The sequence below is a fragment of the Microtus oregoni genome, unplaced genomic scaffold (assembly GCF_018167655.1).
Source record: "Microtus oregoni isolate MIOR12 unplaced genomic scaffold, Mior012 000030F_ref0000283, whole genome shotgun sequence".
Classification (NCBI taxonomy): Eukaryota; Metazoa; Chordata; class Mammalia; order Rodentia; family Cricetidae; genus Microtus; species Microtus oregoni.
This window is the reverse complement of record NW_024543089.1, coordinates 8,365,133-8,380,653: the sequence shown is the minus strand read 5'-3', so window position 1 is coordinate 8,380,653 and position 15,521 is coordinate 8,365,133. Positions and strand designations below refer to the sequence as shown.

General features: G+C 34.5%; 1 protein-coding gene across 3 annotated transcripts in view; it reads left to right on the top strand.

Moving 5' to 3' along the window:
* Ncam2 (neural cell adhesion molecule 2) overlaps positions 1-15,521 on the top strand; it is a 402,352-nt gene that overhangs the window by 228,883 nt on the left and 157,948 nt on the right. For all 3 annotated transcript variants that reach the window (XM_041678551.1, XM_041678550.1, XM_041678552.1), the window contains exons 5-6: positions 3,082-3,219; positions 14,799-14,916. In XM_041678551.1, the coding sequence (XP_041534485.1) occupies positions 3,082-3,219; positions 14,799-14,916 (256 nt within the window). The remainder of the gene's footprint in view (positions 1-3,081; positions 3,220-14,798; positions 14,917-15,521) is intronic.

Sequence of the window (15,521 nt, the reverse complement as noted above, 5' to 3'; positions counted from 1 at the left end):
TAATCAACCTGATGTGATTGGGAGCATTCTTCTCTCCTTGAATGACCTTAAACATAATTATTTCTTTTAAAACATGTTTTGATTAAAATATAATTACATCATTTTTCTTTCTCTCTCCTCCCTCCATCTCTTTACATACCCCTTATCACTTGCTCAAAATCCATGCTCTTTTTAATTATGTACTACTCTTATTGTTACATGTTATATAAATATTTGTAAATTAATATACAAAAAAGAACCTGCTGAGTCTGTTGAGTGTTGCAGATATATACATATATTTTCAGGAATGACAGCCTCATAATTGATAACCAAATAGGGGACTCATTTCAGGGGAGAGCTAATTCTCCCTCTCTTAGCAGTTGTTAATTGCCTATAGATCCACTAGGGAGTGGAGGCCTGTTAGAATTCTTGAATCCATGATGGTACATTAGCTAGCATTGCCATTGTTCACATGTTAAAAATAATTATAACTGTTCTATTGTTCTACCAAAAAAGTGTGATAGAATATATTTACATTGACTTTTTATCCTCATGAGTGTTCTGAAGTTCTGAGTCATTCTGGAAGTTCAGTGACTTGTACTTTATAGGAACCTTTCCCCAGCCTAGTTTCTTTTGGTGAAGAAATTTTATGTTTCCATTTTGACCTAACCAGGGAAGCCTCTGTGTGTCTGTTTGGGCTCTCTTAGATTAATACAAAAGAAATAAGCATAATGGAAATTTTTATGTATTCTTTCTATATAAAAACCTACCTGAAAATAACATGTCTTGGTCCTCATAATTTGCGCTCTTTCTGAGGCAGCCTCTTATTCTACCCATTTCCATCTCAAGCAAGTATCTATTATGTAACAAATGACCACCTGCTTGCCTGTTTTAATAACTTACTGCCTGAGCAATAATATTTCAGTTATTTCTCCTCTAAACACCTCTCCAACATTAAAAAATGATGGCAAATTATAAAACACCTACATTTAAATAGTTGTAAGTAATAGTTTTTTCTTTATCTTTTCCTACCATCAAAAGATCTACTTTTTAGCATGGATTTACTTTAGGACTTGCAGGAGACAACTTTCTTTTTTTCCTTTATTGTTCACAAATGCCTTTTATGATTTCTTTGCATCTCTATTAAAACAAAACAGAGAAACATCAATAAACTTGGTCCAGACAAAAAAGTAGCCTCTAATCAATAAATATTGGAGGGACTTTGTTCTCTATACTAGTAGAAGTTCTATTTGATGCATATATTCAAAGTTGACAAAGATTGTATCTACTTTAGTAAACAAGCTATTAAATATTCTCTACGAATTCATTAACGAATGAAACAAAAGATATTTACTGTGGAAGACTGTAGTAATATGGGGTGGCAGGGCTGCGTCCCCCACACCCGGCCGCCCACATGGCTAGCTTATGCCCCAAAATAATTACACAGACACTGTATTCTTTTAAGCACTGCTTGGTCCTTTAGCTCTAGCACTTACAGGCTAATTCTCACATCCCGATCAACCCATCTCTAATAATCTGTGAGAACCTGTCTTACCGGGAAGATTCTAGCCTAGTCCATCCTGGGTCGGAGCTTCATGCCTGGAGCAGGGCATGGTGTCTCTCTCTGAGGCGTCTGCTCCCGAGAGAGCAGAGCTGTGGAGTCTCTGACCTCACTTCCTCTTCCTCCCAGCGTTCTGTCCTGTTTTCTCCTCCCACCTATCCTCTAACCAATTAAACGGGCCAGGGCAGTGCCTTTATTAGCCAATGACCTTCCTCCATCAGAAGATGAAGTTCTAAAACAAAAATAGTAACATTTCATTTAAAATACTTAACATAGTAGAACTGGATATGAGAGCATCATTTACGTAATAAGAAAAGTCTTAGCTGGGAGGTGGTGGCACACGCCTTTAATCACAGCACTCGGGAGGCAGAGCCAGGCGGATCTCTGTGAGTTCGAGGCCATCCTGGTCTACAAGAGCTAGTTCCAGGACAGGAACCAAAAGCTACGGAGAAACCTTATCTCGAAAAATCAAAAAAAAAAAAAAGTCTTGATATTACAAAAATTCTTTGATAATGATGATAAACTTAGATTATGTCTAGGCATCTCAGATATATATATATATATATATATATATATATATATATATATATATTAGCACACACACACACATATATATATATGCACACACACACACACACACACACACACATATATATATACACACACACACACACACACACACATATTTTTTTTTCATAACACATTTGTTCCTGGAATGAGGCTCAGTCATTGCATAAGACATAAGACTCAGGCTCAATTCCTAACACCCATTCAGTGTCTCACAACCATCTGTAACCCCAGTTTCAGAAGATCTGGTACACATACATGCATGTAGCTAAAACTGTCATGCACTCTACGCAAAAAATTAGGAAAATAAAATATTATTTTTGGCAGTCAATACATGAAAAAAACATATGCCTTTTCAGCCTACCTATGTGCATAAGAAAGATAAATTTAACCTCGAAATAAAAATTAATGCTTGTGTCTAATTATTCATAAAGAAGATTAATTTGTAATTTGCAAAAAAGTACTTAAATAAATTCAAGTCATAACCATTCTTATATCCTGTACGTGGTTTGCACATTAGCATGTCATTTGGCTGCCTTTTCAGGTTACAGAAGAATTGGCAGTTTAATTATTCTTTAGGAAAGATGTTCAATATATTTTCTAACTACTTTCCACAGCCAAGTGGCTGTTTGCACTTAAAAGCTGTCAGGTCAGCAATATCTAAACTCCTTGCATTGTTCTTTTTGTGCATCACTTCTGCATTCAGAGCACCAAGGATAAAATAATAGCCTAACCATTTTATGTGGATATAAAGTCTTGAATGTATTTTAGGGGGGGGGGATATAGCAAGGCAGAGCTAGAGAGGAAAACTTGAAGTTGTGAAATTACATTTTACTTTCAAATTTGAATTTGTGGTTGATGGAAAGTTGGATGGTGTCAGGAAAGTGCTGTAGTTTAACTCTTAGAAACTCGGAGTGCTCTAGCCTCAGATCCAATCACTGATGTCATTTCTTCTCCTTTGCTGTTTTTTTCAGATCGGTTTGCTGTGCTTGCAAACAATAACTTGCAGATTCTCAACATCAATAAAAGTGATGAAGGTATATACAGATGTGAAGGAAGAGTGGAGGCAAGGGGAGAGATTGACTTCCGGGATATCATTGTTATTGTCAATGGTAAGCTAGAAATTATTTGTTCGCTTTGTGTTCTGTATTTCATCCATGTTTGTTAGGAGGTTAACTGTAAAATCAACAATGAATATATCCCTAGTAGATGCAATCTACGCCTGTAAAATCCATCAATTTCACTAATGACATTTCTTATATTGCATTTCAACTAAACATCCAGTCTCACATGCCCTTACTTTTTAGTATGTAACTTGATTTTTATTGGATATGTATCTAAAAGAATACAAACCAAAACATAAAAACATCTCTTATTAGATTGATATTTAAGTTTCTATGGCATATGTATCACGTAATATTTTCCTCAGGTTTAATGTGAGTATAAGCATTAATATGGTTACTTTTTAGTTAACAGAATCAATTTAAATCTTTAAATTCCTCACATGAATTCCACACTAAAAGTAAAATCTGACGTTTTGTCTTCTTATTCTTATTTATTAAGAGTCGACCAGAAGGTAAATAGAGGAAAGTATTTCCGGCCATGAAAACAGTCATGTAAATGACATTGTTTTGTCTGTGTCCGATTCATCACCCTAAAGCCAGGTGCATAGCCCTTTCCTATACAGACTCAGATAAAAACTCAAATCATCTCTGGGTGAACAATACTAATTCACCGTGTTTTTCCTTTATGGTCACAAGCTCTCAAACTTTAAAGTAACTAGAACTTCATTTCTGTATAATAAGTGTTCACCAATCCCAGTATTGATTGCTTCTGCTTGAGGTGGTTTAGTCAGATTCTGTCAAGAAAACACATTGACCAATGTAACCAGAATACAGTGATTTTTCTCTTGCATGTTCTTTGATTTAGTCCGGAAATTTATTCTATTCCAATCTTATTGACTCTTATTCCTTTCATTGTTTTTTTCTGAACCTCGAGCTTCTCAGAAAGATTTCCCTGGCCATGTATCTGTTACAGCTCTCTGACCCCTCATAGATTTTTTTAATGGAGAGTTTGAGACTTCAAAACTGTAAAAATAAATAAATAAAATGCGGGTTTTTCATGCATTATCTTCTCTTTCTTAAATTACAATTTGACTCTTGCTGTATTACTATTTTTTAATACATAGGTCTTTCTCAATTACTTGTTACAAACATTTCCCTTATTATTCTGGCCTTTATCTTGGTCTTATTTTATTAGACTCATCATGACACAAATATATATTTCATCAACATGTGAATAATACTGAAAAAATGAAAATATACTCATAGTGTATATAAAGGTATAGAGATGTAATATTTATAAAATAAAATGTATTTTTGAGAAAATGGAATATTAAATATTTATTTCTTCATCTTACAATTAATTTTGACTACATTCCAACTGAAGACTACTTCCGGGGGTTTCTAGAGAGTTTACCCCTTTTTCCAAGATAGTTATTATTTATTTTTTTTTTTTTTTTTTTTTTTAAATTTATTTATTTATTAAGGATTTCTGCCTCGTCCCCACAACCGCTTCCCATTTCCCTCCCCCTCCCCCGATCAATTCCCCCTCCCTCATCTGCTCGAAGAGCAATCAGGGTTCCCTGACCTGTGGGAAGCCCAAGGACTGCCCACCTCTATCCAGGTCTCGTAAGGTGAGCATCCAAACTGCCTAGGCTCCCACAAAGCCAGTACGTGCAGTAGGATCAAAAACCCACTGCAATTGTTCTTGAATTCTCAGTATTCCTCATTTTTTATAAAGTTTTTTTTACCTTATTAAAATATTTAAAGAAAAACAAATTTCACAAGTTTTGTTTTGCTTTCAAAATTGAGGGGTTGAATTTATAAATTAATTGAATAGCTATATACATATTGTTTCATTGTACATTATATTTGGACATACAGAATATCTAAGGTCACATTGTATTTGCTAAGACACTTAGACTTTAATCTCACAATCACTTTTAACCAAATATATTAATTAAACCCCACTATTGTTTTCGAGATGTAAGGATTCCCAAGTAGTTGTAATGCTTAACCAAAGAGAAGATTTTAAATTATAATGCTACCAATATTGCTAGAAAAGAATGACCCCTTGTTATTCAGAAGAAATCTAATAATGAAAATTTGTGATTTATTAAAATTTGGAGAGAAGAAACAGTTTGTAAACCAAAGCATACTTATAAAAAATAAAAACTGGCCATGGGTCTGAACACAGCAAAAGAAATGTGAGTATAATACATTATTTGGGGGAGTACAAATATACTGGTAGTATTAATTGGGTTAGAAATAAGGTTAGATATAGCTTAAAAAACAGAGGCAGGTCATAGAGGATGCTGCGTATGTCCTTACATATCTGTCTACCTTCTATGGGATAATTATAGACTCCTTTGAGGATAAAGTATTACAGAAGGTTAGAAAGCTCTTACTAGGAGAGAGGTTGGGAACTGTAATCAATAACTGGAACCCAACTAATGGAGAAGAAAATGAATATGAAAGGATATAATTAAGCAGTATATAATCAAAAATTTCATGTTCCACCTGACAACAATGAAGGTTCATTTTCAGATGCCTAGTGTAGAGTCCTTGGTTTCCAGTACAGGACAAGCTAACAAAGTCTAATAAGGTGTGAATTTAAATATTTATGCTCAATTTGGCAATTACACACTTACAGGAGGCATTAAAGGGAATGCTATCATTTAAGTAGCTTAAACTGAATTCAGCATAAGTGTGCATGCACATGAATTGAGAAGGAGACATAGTGTTTGCATTCCTTTTATGATTATACCTTCCTTAACTCTTGAATTGCCTGGAAAGTAATTCAAGAATACATCAATATAAATGTTTGGAATGAGATAACAGGCTTTTCCATAAAGTCTTTAAGATTTGAAATTAGATAACTATGGTCTGCATATACACAAAGATGTACACAAATCATACATATACTTTTTAAAGTGAAGCCAGTGTTATTCCCCTTGTCTTCATCAATACTTCTGTCCTGTCTGATTTCCAGCTCCCCACCTATGAAAATATCCTTACATATTAAAGAACAGGAGGCATAAATTTAAAAGTCAGTGCAAGGTTACTTCTATAGAAACAATGCTCCTTATTTCCTAAATCTGTAAATTTATGAAAATTATCCATTAACCACACATTCAAGTTTTATGTAATGGAGCTCGGAACAATTGAGGCTGGGTAAAAATTATCCCTGTTGCTTCTTGTCCACAGTAGATGATAATGGCTGGATATACATCAGAAAGTCAGCGGCCAACTACAGAGGGATGTGTTCTTCAGTAATCCCCAGACTGCTTACTTTGTATTTCTACCTACACCAACTCATTTCTGTAGGGCGTGAAAATGAGGAACAGCACTTTTTGGTACAAGAAAAAAAAACTTCACAATTTTCTGTATAATGTTTGTGAAATGTTATAGAATCCTAAGCATCAATAAAGAGAAAAAAAAAACTGCTTTAGAGATTAATACCATGAAAACAGCTAGCAATAAGAAAACAAATTTAATATTATAATTTGTGAGATAATGTTTAATACAATTTGTGTTGAGCCCACAAGTAGTATACAGTGAATGTACAACTGACAGATCTATTTAACTATCCACAGCAAGTGTATACATGCACACCACCTGGAGAACCCATTTTTGCAGAGCTATGAACACATCTGTCCTTTGAATAAGTCATTGTCAATTTTGAAAAAAATCTTGTGAAATCATGAAAGTTCTTTCTTCTATAGTATCCCAACAGTGTATAAACCTATTTTTCCTGCAAAGCAAAGAGACACCTCCCCACACACCATAAAGCCCTGGTGTGAAAATGATTCAGTCAATCCTTGTTCTCATAGTCAAAATGTACATAAAAATAGTCCCCCACACACTTTCTTTATTAATAATACTCACTGACAGGAAAGGAGTCTCATATAGCAGGTACTCTGCTTGACCAGCAAAATCAGGAAGGTGTAATCCACTCCACTGGTTTTCTGCTCTTAACTAACAGGATATTAATATTATACATCAACCCTTCACCTTGGTTTCAACTAACATAAGATCATAACACAAGAAATTAGCTGTTTATACAGGAAAAAAAGGCCTGAGTTGATAAAACTAGCTTCAGAGAGAAAAATTCTTACCTTGGCACCCTACCTGAATCAAAAGTAGGATCCCCAGATGAGATCTTAACTCAACCAGCTAGATGCAAATGCAAACCAACCCTGCAGGTTAGTATAGCTAGCCTGAGGGCAAACTTCACAACTATGCCCCCTCTGAGACATAAGGTGGCTTCTTGCCAGATCAATTGGCTTCTTTTGACTCTGTGAAAATGTATGCCTGATACTATTATCACTGCCTATGGGACTGTTAACTTGTCTGTGTGCCTATATGAACTGAGAGCTTTGTGGACATCACGTCTCCTTTTGACCCTTGCTCTTATCCCTTACTTTTATGCCTTATTCCTTACCGTTGCCCTTAGCCTTAGACTTTGCCCTTATCCCGTATTTTCTTCTTATCCCCCTTTCCCCTGATGCCTTATGCCTGTCGCCTTTACCCCTACTCTTTGTTCTTATGTCTGACGCTTTGCCCTTAGCCTTATGCCCTTATACTCTTCTTTCCCTTCTTTCATCTTCCCCCAAGGAATAAAGAAAATGCAGGAAAAACGTGCCAGAGTCAGTTTATTCTTCCCCTCAGATCCCATTCCCAAGACAGCTTTCACTTGTCACAGAAGTCCTACTCTGAACCCTGAAAGAGTGCTGAGACTGGTACTCTGTAGTTCTCGATAAATAATTATATATAAATCATCATATAAAATTTATGCCAAGTTCAAGAAAAGAGTGAAACCTTTGCCTGCATGGATACTTGATGCTGATCAACTGGACCTGAAGAGACTAGCAGTGTTGAGGCTAAATCTTCTGGGAGGTATTCCCTGATAGCATACCAAAAACTGTGTTTGAAAGCAGCTAAGGTTGTACCTCATCCTCGATGTTGAACACGCTAGTGTAATATTCAGGCAGATAGTACTGGTTTGGAAGTCATAAAGGGGTCATTGAGAATAACTGAGTTTTGACACTCTTAGAGGTCACGAGAGGCCATTGGTGAAGATTCAGCCCCAGAGGTAATTGAAGGCATTTGTTTGAAGGGGTCGTGCATAGAATTTGAGGCCTGGCACCACAAAAAGAGCCTCACAGAGATTACTGGAGAAAGTGCTGTCAAATTTCAGACAAAGATCACAATGTTTTGGAGATGCCAATATAAGGGATGACCACCAAGAATAGCAGCAGCTGTGGAGTGGAGCCAGCTGGACCCTAGAAGATAACATGTAGAGAGGATGGAGACCTAGAAGTGAGCCATGCCTTTTGGAGGAGCCCAGAAGATTGTGATTGAATACCAGATGATGGGACATTGAGTTGCTTAAGCTTTTGAAGATTGCTTTTGCTTTTTCATTTTGTTACATTGCCCTGGTTCTTCCCTCTTGAAGTAAGTCTTAAATTATTTATTTTAATTTTGATTTTACAGGATTGCACAGTTGAGAGACTTGAATTTTTTTTTAAAGTTGTATTTTAAAGAGCCTGAATTTTTAAAGATGTGGGGTTTTAAAATTTTGGAATATTTTATATTTGGTGTCAATTTTAATGTAAGATCCTGGAGATAAATGAGAAAGGCAAGGTAGTGACTTAAAAATGGTGTGCATGTGTGTCAAGTTGACACCGAATCAGTTGTGCTAGACAGCACAACTAGTTTTGTGACACTTGACACAAAGTGGAGTCACTTAAAAGAAGTGAGCCTCAAAAAGAAAATCCCTCCATAAGATCCAGCTGATGGAATTTTCTTGATTCGTGATTGATACAGGAGGTCCCACCTATTGGTTCTAGGGTCCATAAATAAACAGGCTGAACAAGCCATGGGGAGGAAGCCAGTAAGCAGTGCCCCATCACGGTCTCTGCATCAACTCCTGCTTCTTGGTTTTGCCCTGCTTGAGTTTCTTTCGTGCCTTCCTTTTGTAATAGATTTCAGAGTCTAAGTGTAAGCCAGAGACCATACTTATAGTCATGGTGTTTCATCTAAGACATCATCTTAAAATATAATGTTAGTCTCTGACAAGAGCCCAGCATTTTCTCACTTCCAAATTAAGTGTCCCATCTGAGTTCCCCTGATTTACAGATGTGTTCCTCTAGTTATGTAGGGGCTGGCTTAGATTGTTTTGGTGTTGGTAGTTGTGTTATAATATATTAATATGATAAATACAACTTGGGACATGGGTCCTGTCATTTATTGGAAACCAAACTACAACAGTTGAAGAAAAAAAAGAGAAAAGAAAGGCTAACAATCAAAGTGTAATCTAACATTATATTAATGAAATAAACACATCATGGAATTGATCTTAGAGTTAGCTGAAGATGCACTCATGTATTCATTTCCCCCCATGTGTCAAAACATATAATGACTTGGCAAACAGCTTCAAGACTAATCATTCTACAACACACATATGGCTAGTCCTTTAAAAATTGTTGCTTTTTATCTTGTTTAAAAAAGGACAATTATCTAATGTATGTGTATTTATAATAGTGAAGATATCTGAATAGAGAGGATTAACATTAGATTGAAATAAACAGAAAAATACTCAATTTCACACAATATTTATTCTCTGGACCAGTTTGTCTTTTTACAATTATTTTTCATTTTGTGCTTTGCACGTTGCTGAGACCTCTGCTCCCTGCCCACTGTATAATGTTTTTCCTTCATTTTTCACTCCTTGTCCATCTTCCCCCTAGTACTCATTCCCTCTCACTTCCTCTGCCTTCTTCCCCTCCTATTCTCTGCCATCTTTTTTTCTTTCTTTCCTTTCCGTCTTCCATCCTTTACCTTTCTCTCTCTCTCTATATATATATATACACATATATATAAGTGTATATATATATATATATAAACACACACATAGATATATACACTTTTCCTTTTAAGACTAAGCCAATTTTCATTCATCCTCTAGTATTTAGTTCGTGCTTCATCTCTAGCAAGCTATTCATTTTTATTTTAATAATTATATAATTTTCTCCTCACAAATTCTCATTTACAAGCTCTATATCTATATGCTTTTTTCTGAAGACTAACTGCTTAAAATGGCTGCCCACACTCTACAGGGTATGCATATTTAAAATATTTATTTGAAAGGAAAAGAAAGGGTGTACCAAGTAGAAACAGTTCAAGACTCTCAGGGGCCCAATTTGCATGGAAAACTTCTTGTCCTCACTGTCAACCAACATCTCTCTGAGTGAAGCAGCTCAGTGAAAGTCTTACTGAACTTCAAGGCAAGCTGAGGGTTTGTTTAGGACAGGTGAGAACTCCCAGGAAAGGTAATGATTTCAAGGACTGCTAAGGGAATTTTCCTGTGCATCACATATTCCAGGGATCATATTACGGCTAAAAATCAAGTGGTAGCCTTCTGAGAGGCTGAGTCAACACTGAAATTCTCCAGCTGAATTGTAAACCAATTCTCTCTATACAACTTATAGCAAAGAATCTTCCAAATGATTTGACAATAATGATTTATATGCCACATGACCCCACAGATAAGATTGTGATCGTTTTGCTCTACTATATGTATACTTTTAAAAATCATAATACAACTATTTCATCTTCACTATTATTATCCAATGATGTCAGATCTATTGCTTTTTCCTGGTAAACTTTATTTTTAAATCAAGTGATAACTATGCAATCATGGTTCTATCACTGCCTCATTGTATTGATTGTTTAAAAGTAAATGTGTATCATACCCATAGTTGTCATCATTTCTCAAACTTGGGGACATAATAATAGGTTTATAGCAAGAGAGAAATGAAGTACTGATTTTTCTGACATTGATGGTTATTCACAATTCAGAAATATTTATCAAAAGGAAATAACTATATCCACTGGAGTTATTTTAAGCAGTGAGCTAGTCTTCAAATAAAATTCTAAAATTACTTTCTTTTGTTTATGTATATCATTAGATAAAATAAATATGTAGAATTCTGTATGTTCTGATGTCTAGAAACTATTTTTATTAAATATCTGTTTAGGTTGATCCATCTCCATCAATAAGAAAATACATTTTATTGCAAGTAACCATAATCAATGTTAAGGAAAACTAAGATGTAATTTCAGCTTATATTACATAGGAAAGGAAACAGAAAAATTAAATGAATTGGGTAAATGTAGAAATGTAGATATGATTTCATAGAGACCTGGTATGTCTACTGGAATGTAATCACTTTAAACATATTACCAAGAAATTTTATATTAATGAATTAACTTAATCCACAGTCTACACTGCACTCCCATCACATTTCACATGTTATTATGAGATTAATTATACAAAAATGACAATGATGTAAATTGTAACAGCAGAATCCTTGCTTCCTTATCAGATGATTTAATATAATAATCATATTTAAAATGAATAATTTTATACACTATTTGAGAACTATGATTAAGCTTTGCAAATGTGATTTCTAAGTCAGTTCACATTTTTATTTTTTTCAGTGTTTATATGCTATTGAAATCATCAGAAGACCTGAAGATAAGACATAATTTCTTTGTTCATAGACATAGGTTTTTACTTTCAACTTGGTCATTTCATCTTGTAATAATGCACTGGAATGCATTATATGACTTTCAAAAGTGATAAAAATTATAAAATATAAACACAGGCAAGTAATGGAATGGAGTGTTGGCTCAGTGGTTCAGAGCACTGGCTGCTCTTTCAGAGGACTTATCTGCAATCCTTAGCACCCACATGTGACTTACTATCATCTTTAACATCATTCCAAGGATGTCCAATGTAGTCATATGTCTGATGAGTGCAACTGAATTAGTAAACATTTATATCAAAAAAGGGAAAAATCCTTGGAGACTTTTGACATCTGCCCAATTTGAACTGTATATTATTTCGATTTTATATTTTAGCTCCTAATAAAACACATAATAAATATGATTTTAGCTTGATAATTCCCAATAATGTAAAATGGAAATGTGTGCAAGTGTCAAAATCTGTATTAACAGAACAGGGCCATGACTCCATGTATAATCTTTCTTACTACCATTCTTTGAGACATACATAGTGGAAGAAAAAAATGACTCCCTAAGGTCGTTTGTTGACAGCCACCTTCCTTCTATGGCATGAGTATGCATGCAATATTACATATACAAATAAATAAATGTAATAAAAATAAAAATATATTGGTCAAGCTGAGAGATATAAGTTTATATTATAGTACCTAAAATGGGAGAAAAAGCAAACCAATTAAAAAAGCAAAAGACAATACTGTGATTTGGTTTTGTGGGTGTCACATTAATCTGAGCAGCCTAGTAACTGGTCTTAAGAACATGGTATAAAAATTTTAGTTAGACTACACTTCTGTTGGTTTACACTGTAATATAAGAATGAACATTTTCTTAATAATTTCAGTGTTAAGTAAAACATAAGCAGTAATATTTTTCCAACCTTGAAATTTTCCTGATAATAAAATTATGGCAAATATTAAGCAGCCTTTTCAGTTAGCAACAACATCAGCGAGGGAACTAAAAATCTCTCTTCTAGTGCAGAAGTGTTTCTATCTAAAGAAACATAATAGAGGGATTTCTGCTAATATTTTTGCTTTCTGCAGTGCATTAAAAATGTGTTGCTACCATATAAACAATTTAATCATTCCTCAACTTCACTTATAATTTGCAATGAATGGTGCTGATTATAGCCTCCAAAACTGTTTGAAGTCCAGATACCAAGTAACCATAGAATTTAGTCAATCCTATATGGGACATTTCCGTCCTATTTCTATCTATCCCCAAGGCCTCAGGAAAACTAGAGGAGCAGGGCAGAAAAATTATAAGTTATAGATTGGGCAAGATAATACCTTCCGGACATGACAGGACTGTTATACTCCTGAATTCTCAAAACCTGATAACCTGCCAAAGGAAAAGAAAAAGAGCATTATATTTCCATGTGTAATTCTAAGGCAAGAGCAAAATACATAGGACAGACATATGAAAAGCATGAAAAAAAGTGAACAAATTAGTTATCCCATACAAAACAGCTATGAAAACACACATAAAAGTAACATTTGAACTGAGTAGGTTACATTTAGGAATAAATAAGTATTGTATACATATATGTATAAAATATTAATGACAAAATGCCATACATATGAAGAAAGATGGGGAGAAGTATTGGGGGATTGGAAAGGAGGAGAGAGAAGGGAAACTTGGTATTATGTTGTAATATTTAAAGAAGCATTAAAATAAAGAGAGCACAAGAAGTCTCATGCCTCATTTGATATTCACTTACAAGACAAAACATTGCAGTAGTAAGTTATGTATTGAAAAATTATTCTGTCCATAATAACAGAAAGGCCATAAGATATAGAGAAATGAATATGTCCTTCAAACTAAGAGTGAATATCTATAAGTCCATCTTTAGGGATTCTAATCATAAATATTATGATATTCCATGTAAGATTATGATCTGTGTATCAACCCTCATAATGGCAAACATGTGAGGTACTGTGTTTAGTTACTGAGATGCATTATCTTGCTGGGCGGTGGTGGTGCACATCTTTAATTCCAGCACTTGGGAGGCAGCGGCAGGCAGATCTCTGTGAGTTTGAGGCCAGCCTTGTCTAAAAGGGATAGTTCCAGGAAGGCTCCAAAGCTACAGAGAAACCCTGTCATAAAACACCAAAAAAAAAATGAATTCTCTTATTTTCCTTGTGACAATGCCTTATAATGCTGACCTGTGCACTACTCTGAAGATTGTAATCATACGTCTAACTACTACCTGTCTATTTGGAGATTATATATATATATATATATATATATATATATATATATATAGAGAGAGAGAGAGAGAGAGAGAAGGTAATCAATGTATTAACATATTTATTTTATATGTAGTACTTTATCATATACCATTTAAGAGCAGGTATATGAGCACTGAGCCCCAGCACGGGCTGTCCTTTGATACTGAAGCAGTACTGTGAATGTCTGTGACCTGTTTATTGCAAACACTGCATTTCAGCCACAGTTTCACCATGACCAGAATGTGCAGCATGTATAATCTTGCAATGTAATTAGTTTGAAATTGAGGAAGCTTAATTTTAAAATTGAATTGTTCATGAAAATCTATTTTCATACTCTATAGCTGAAGCAGTTTCTCTTCATAAAATGTTTTATAGTTGTTTGAAGAAATTAAGTGTAGTTAATCAGAAAGAACATTATGGTTTGACACCTAATTTGAAAGCCCTGTCTTGAAACAGTGAATGATGGCCTATGGAATTACATAGGCCAATAAGAACCCAAATAGGAAATCCATTTATGCTAAAAGTAGATTTCAGTATGGATTAAGTGTGTGCTGCTGTGTCTTTGTGTGAGACATATTTCCTGCATTATATATGTTCGCTAAAATACACAATTCATTGTTTAACAGGTTGAGAAATACTAAACTAATAACATGGTGAATTATCCAATTATATATAAGAAAACATATCACTGACCTTAATTCTCTGTGAAAACAGAAAACAACAATGAAGATTCAAAGCACTAAAAGACAGTGGCAGAATAGTGTTGGTTCAGCGTTATGATTGCAGCTCTTTACTCTGTCCTTTGTCCTTCAGTTCCTCCAATCATTGTGATGCCCCAGAAGTCCTTCAATGCTACTGCAGAGAGAGGAGAAGAGATGACATTAACTTGCAGGGCCTCAGGCTCTCCAGATCCTACCATCTCTTGGTTTCGGTAAGTAAAAGACCCATGTCTTCTATGTGGTGTTCTTGTGCTCACAGAGTAATATTTGAAACTACAATTATATAGAAAGAAACAAACATTGTCTAGGCTCATTCAAAATATATATTATCTAACACCAAAGAATCATCTCTGAAATCAGACAATAAGTAACATTTTATAAACTGAGTGGGTTTTATTGTGGAATATATGTACACATAAACATATCTAGATGTAACAAAAATTAATAAGAAAAGATAGCATGGATTTGAAAGAGAACTTTTTGGCCCTTTTTTCTATTTGTTTGTTTTGTACTATTCTAGTTTGACTGTTTTTTATTTCATTGTTTAAATGCCTCTTTGTTTTCTAAGGAGAAAAAGGAAGAAAGGTTGTGAAATATTATGAGAGGGGAAGTAGGGAAGACCTGGCAGGAATTTAAAAAAGAGAACCAAAATGAAAATATATTGTATGAAAAAAATCTATTTTTAATAAGATAAAAAGAAAAGCAAATAAACAAGGAGATTTTAGAAGGAGAAAAGGATAAGGAAATGGTATAACTGTTTTATATCTCATAAATAACAGAAATAATGAAACAAGCTCTAAAAATAATTGACAATTAG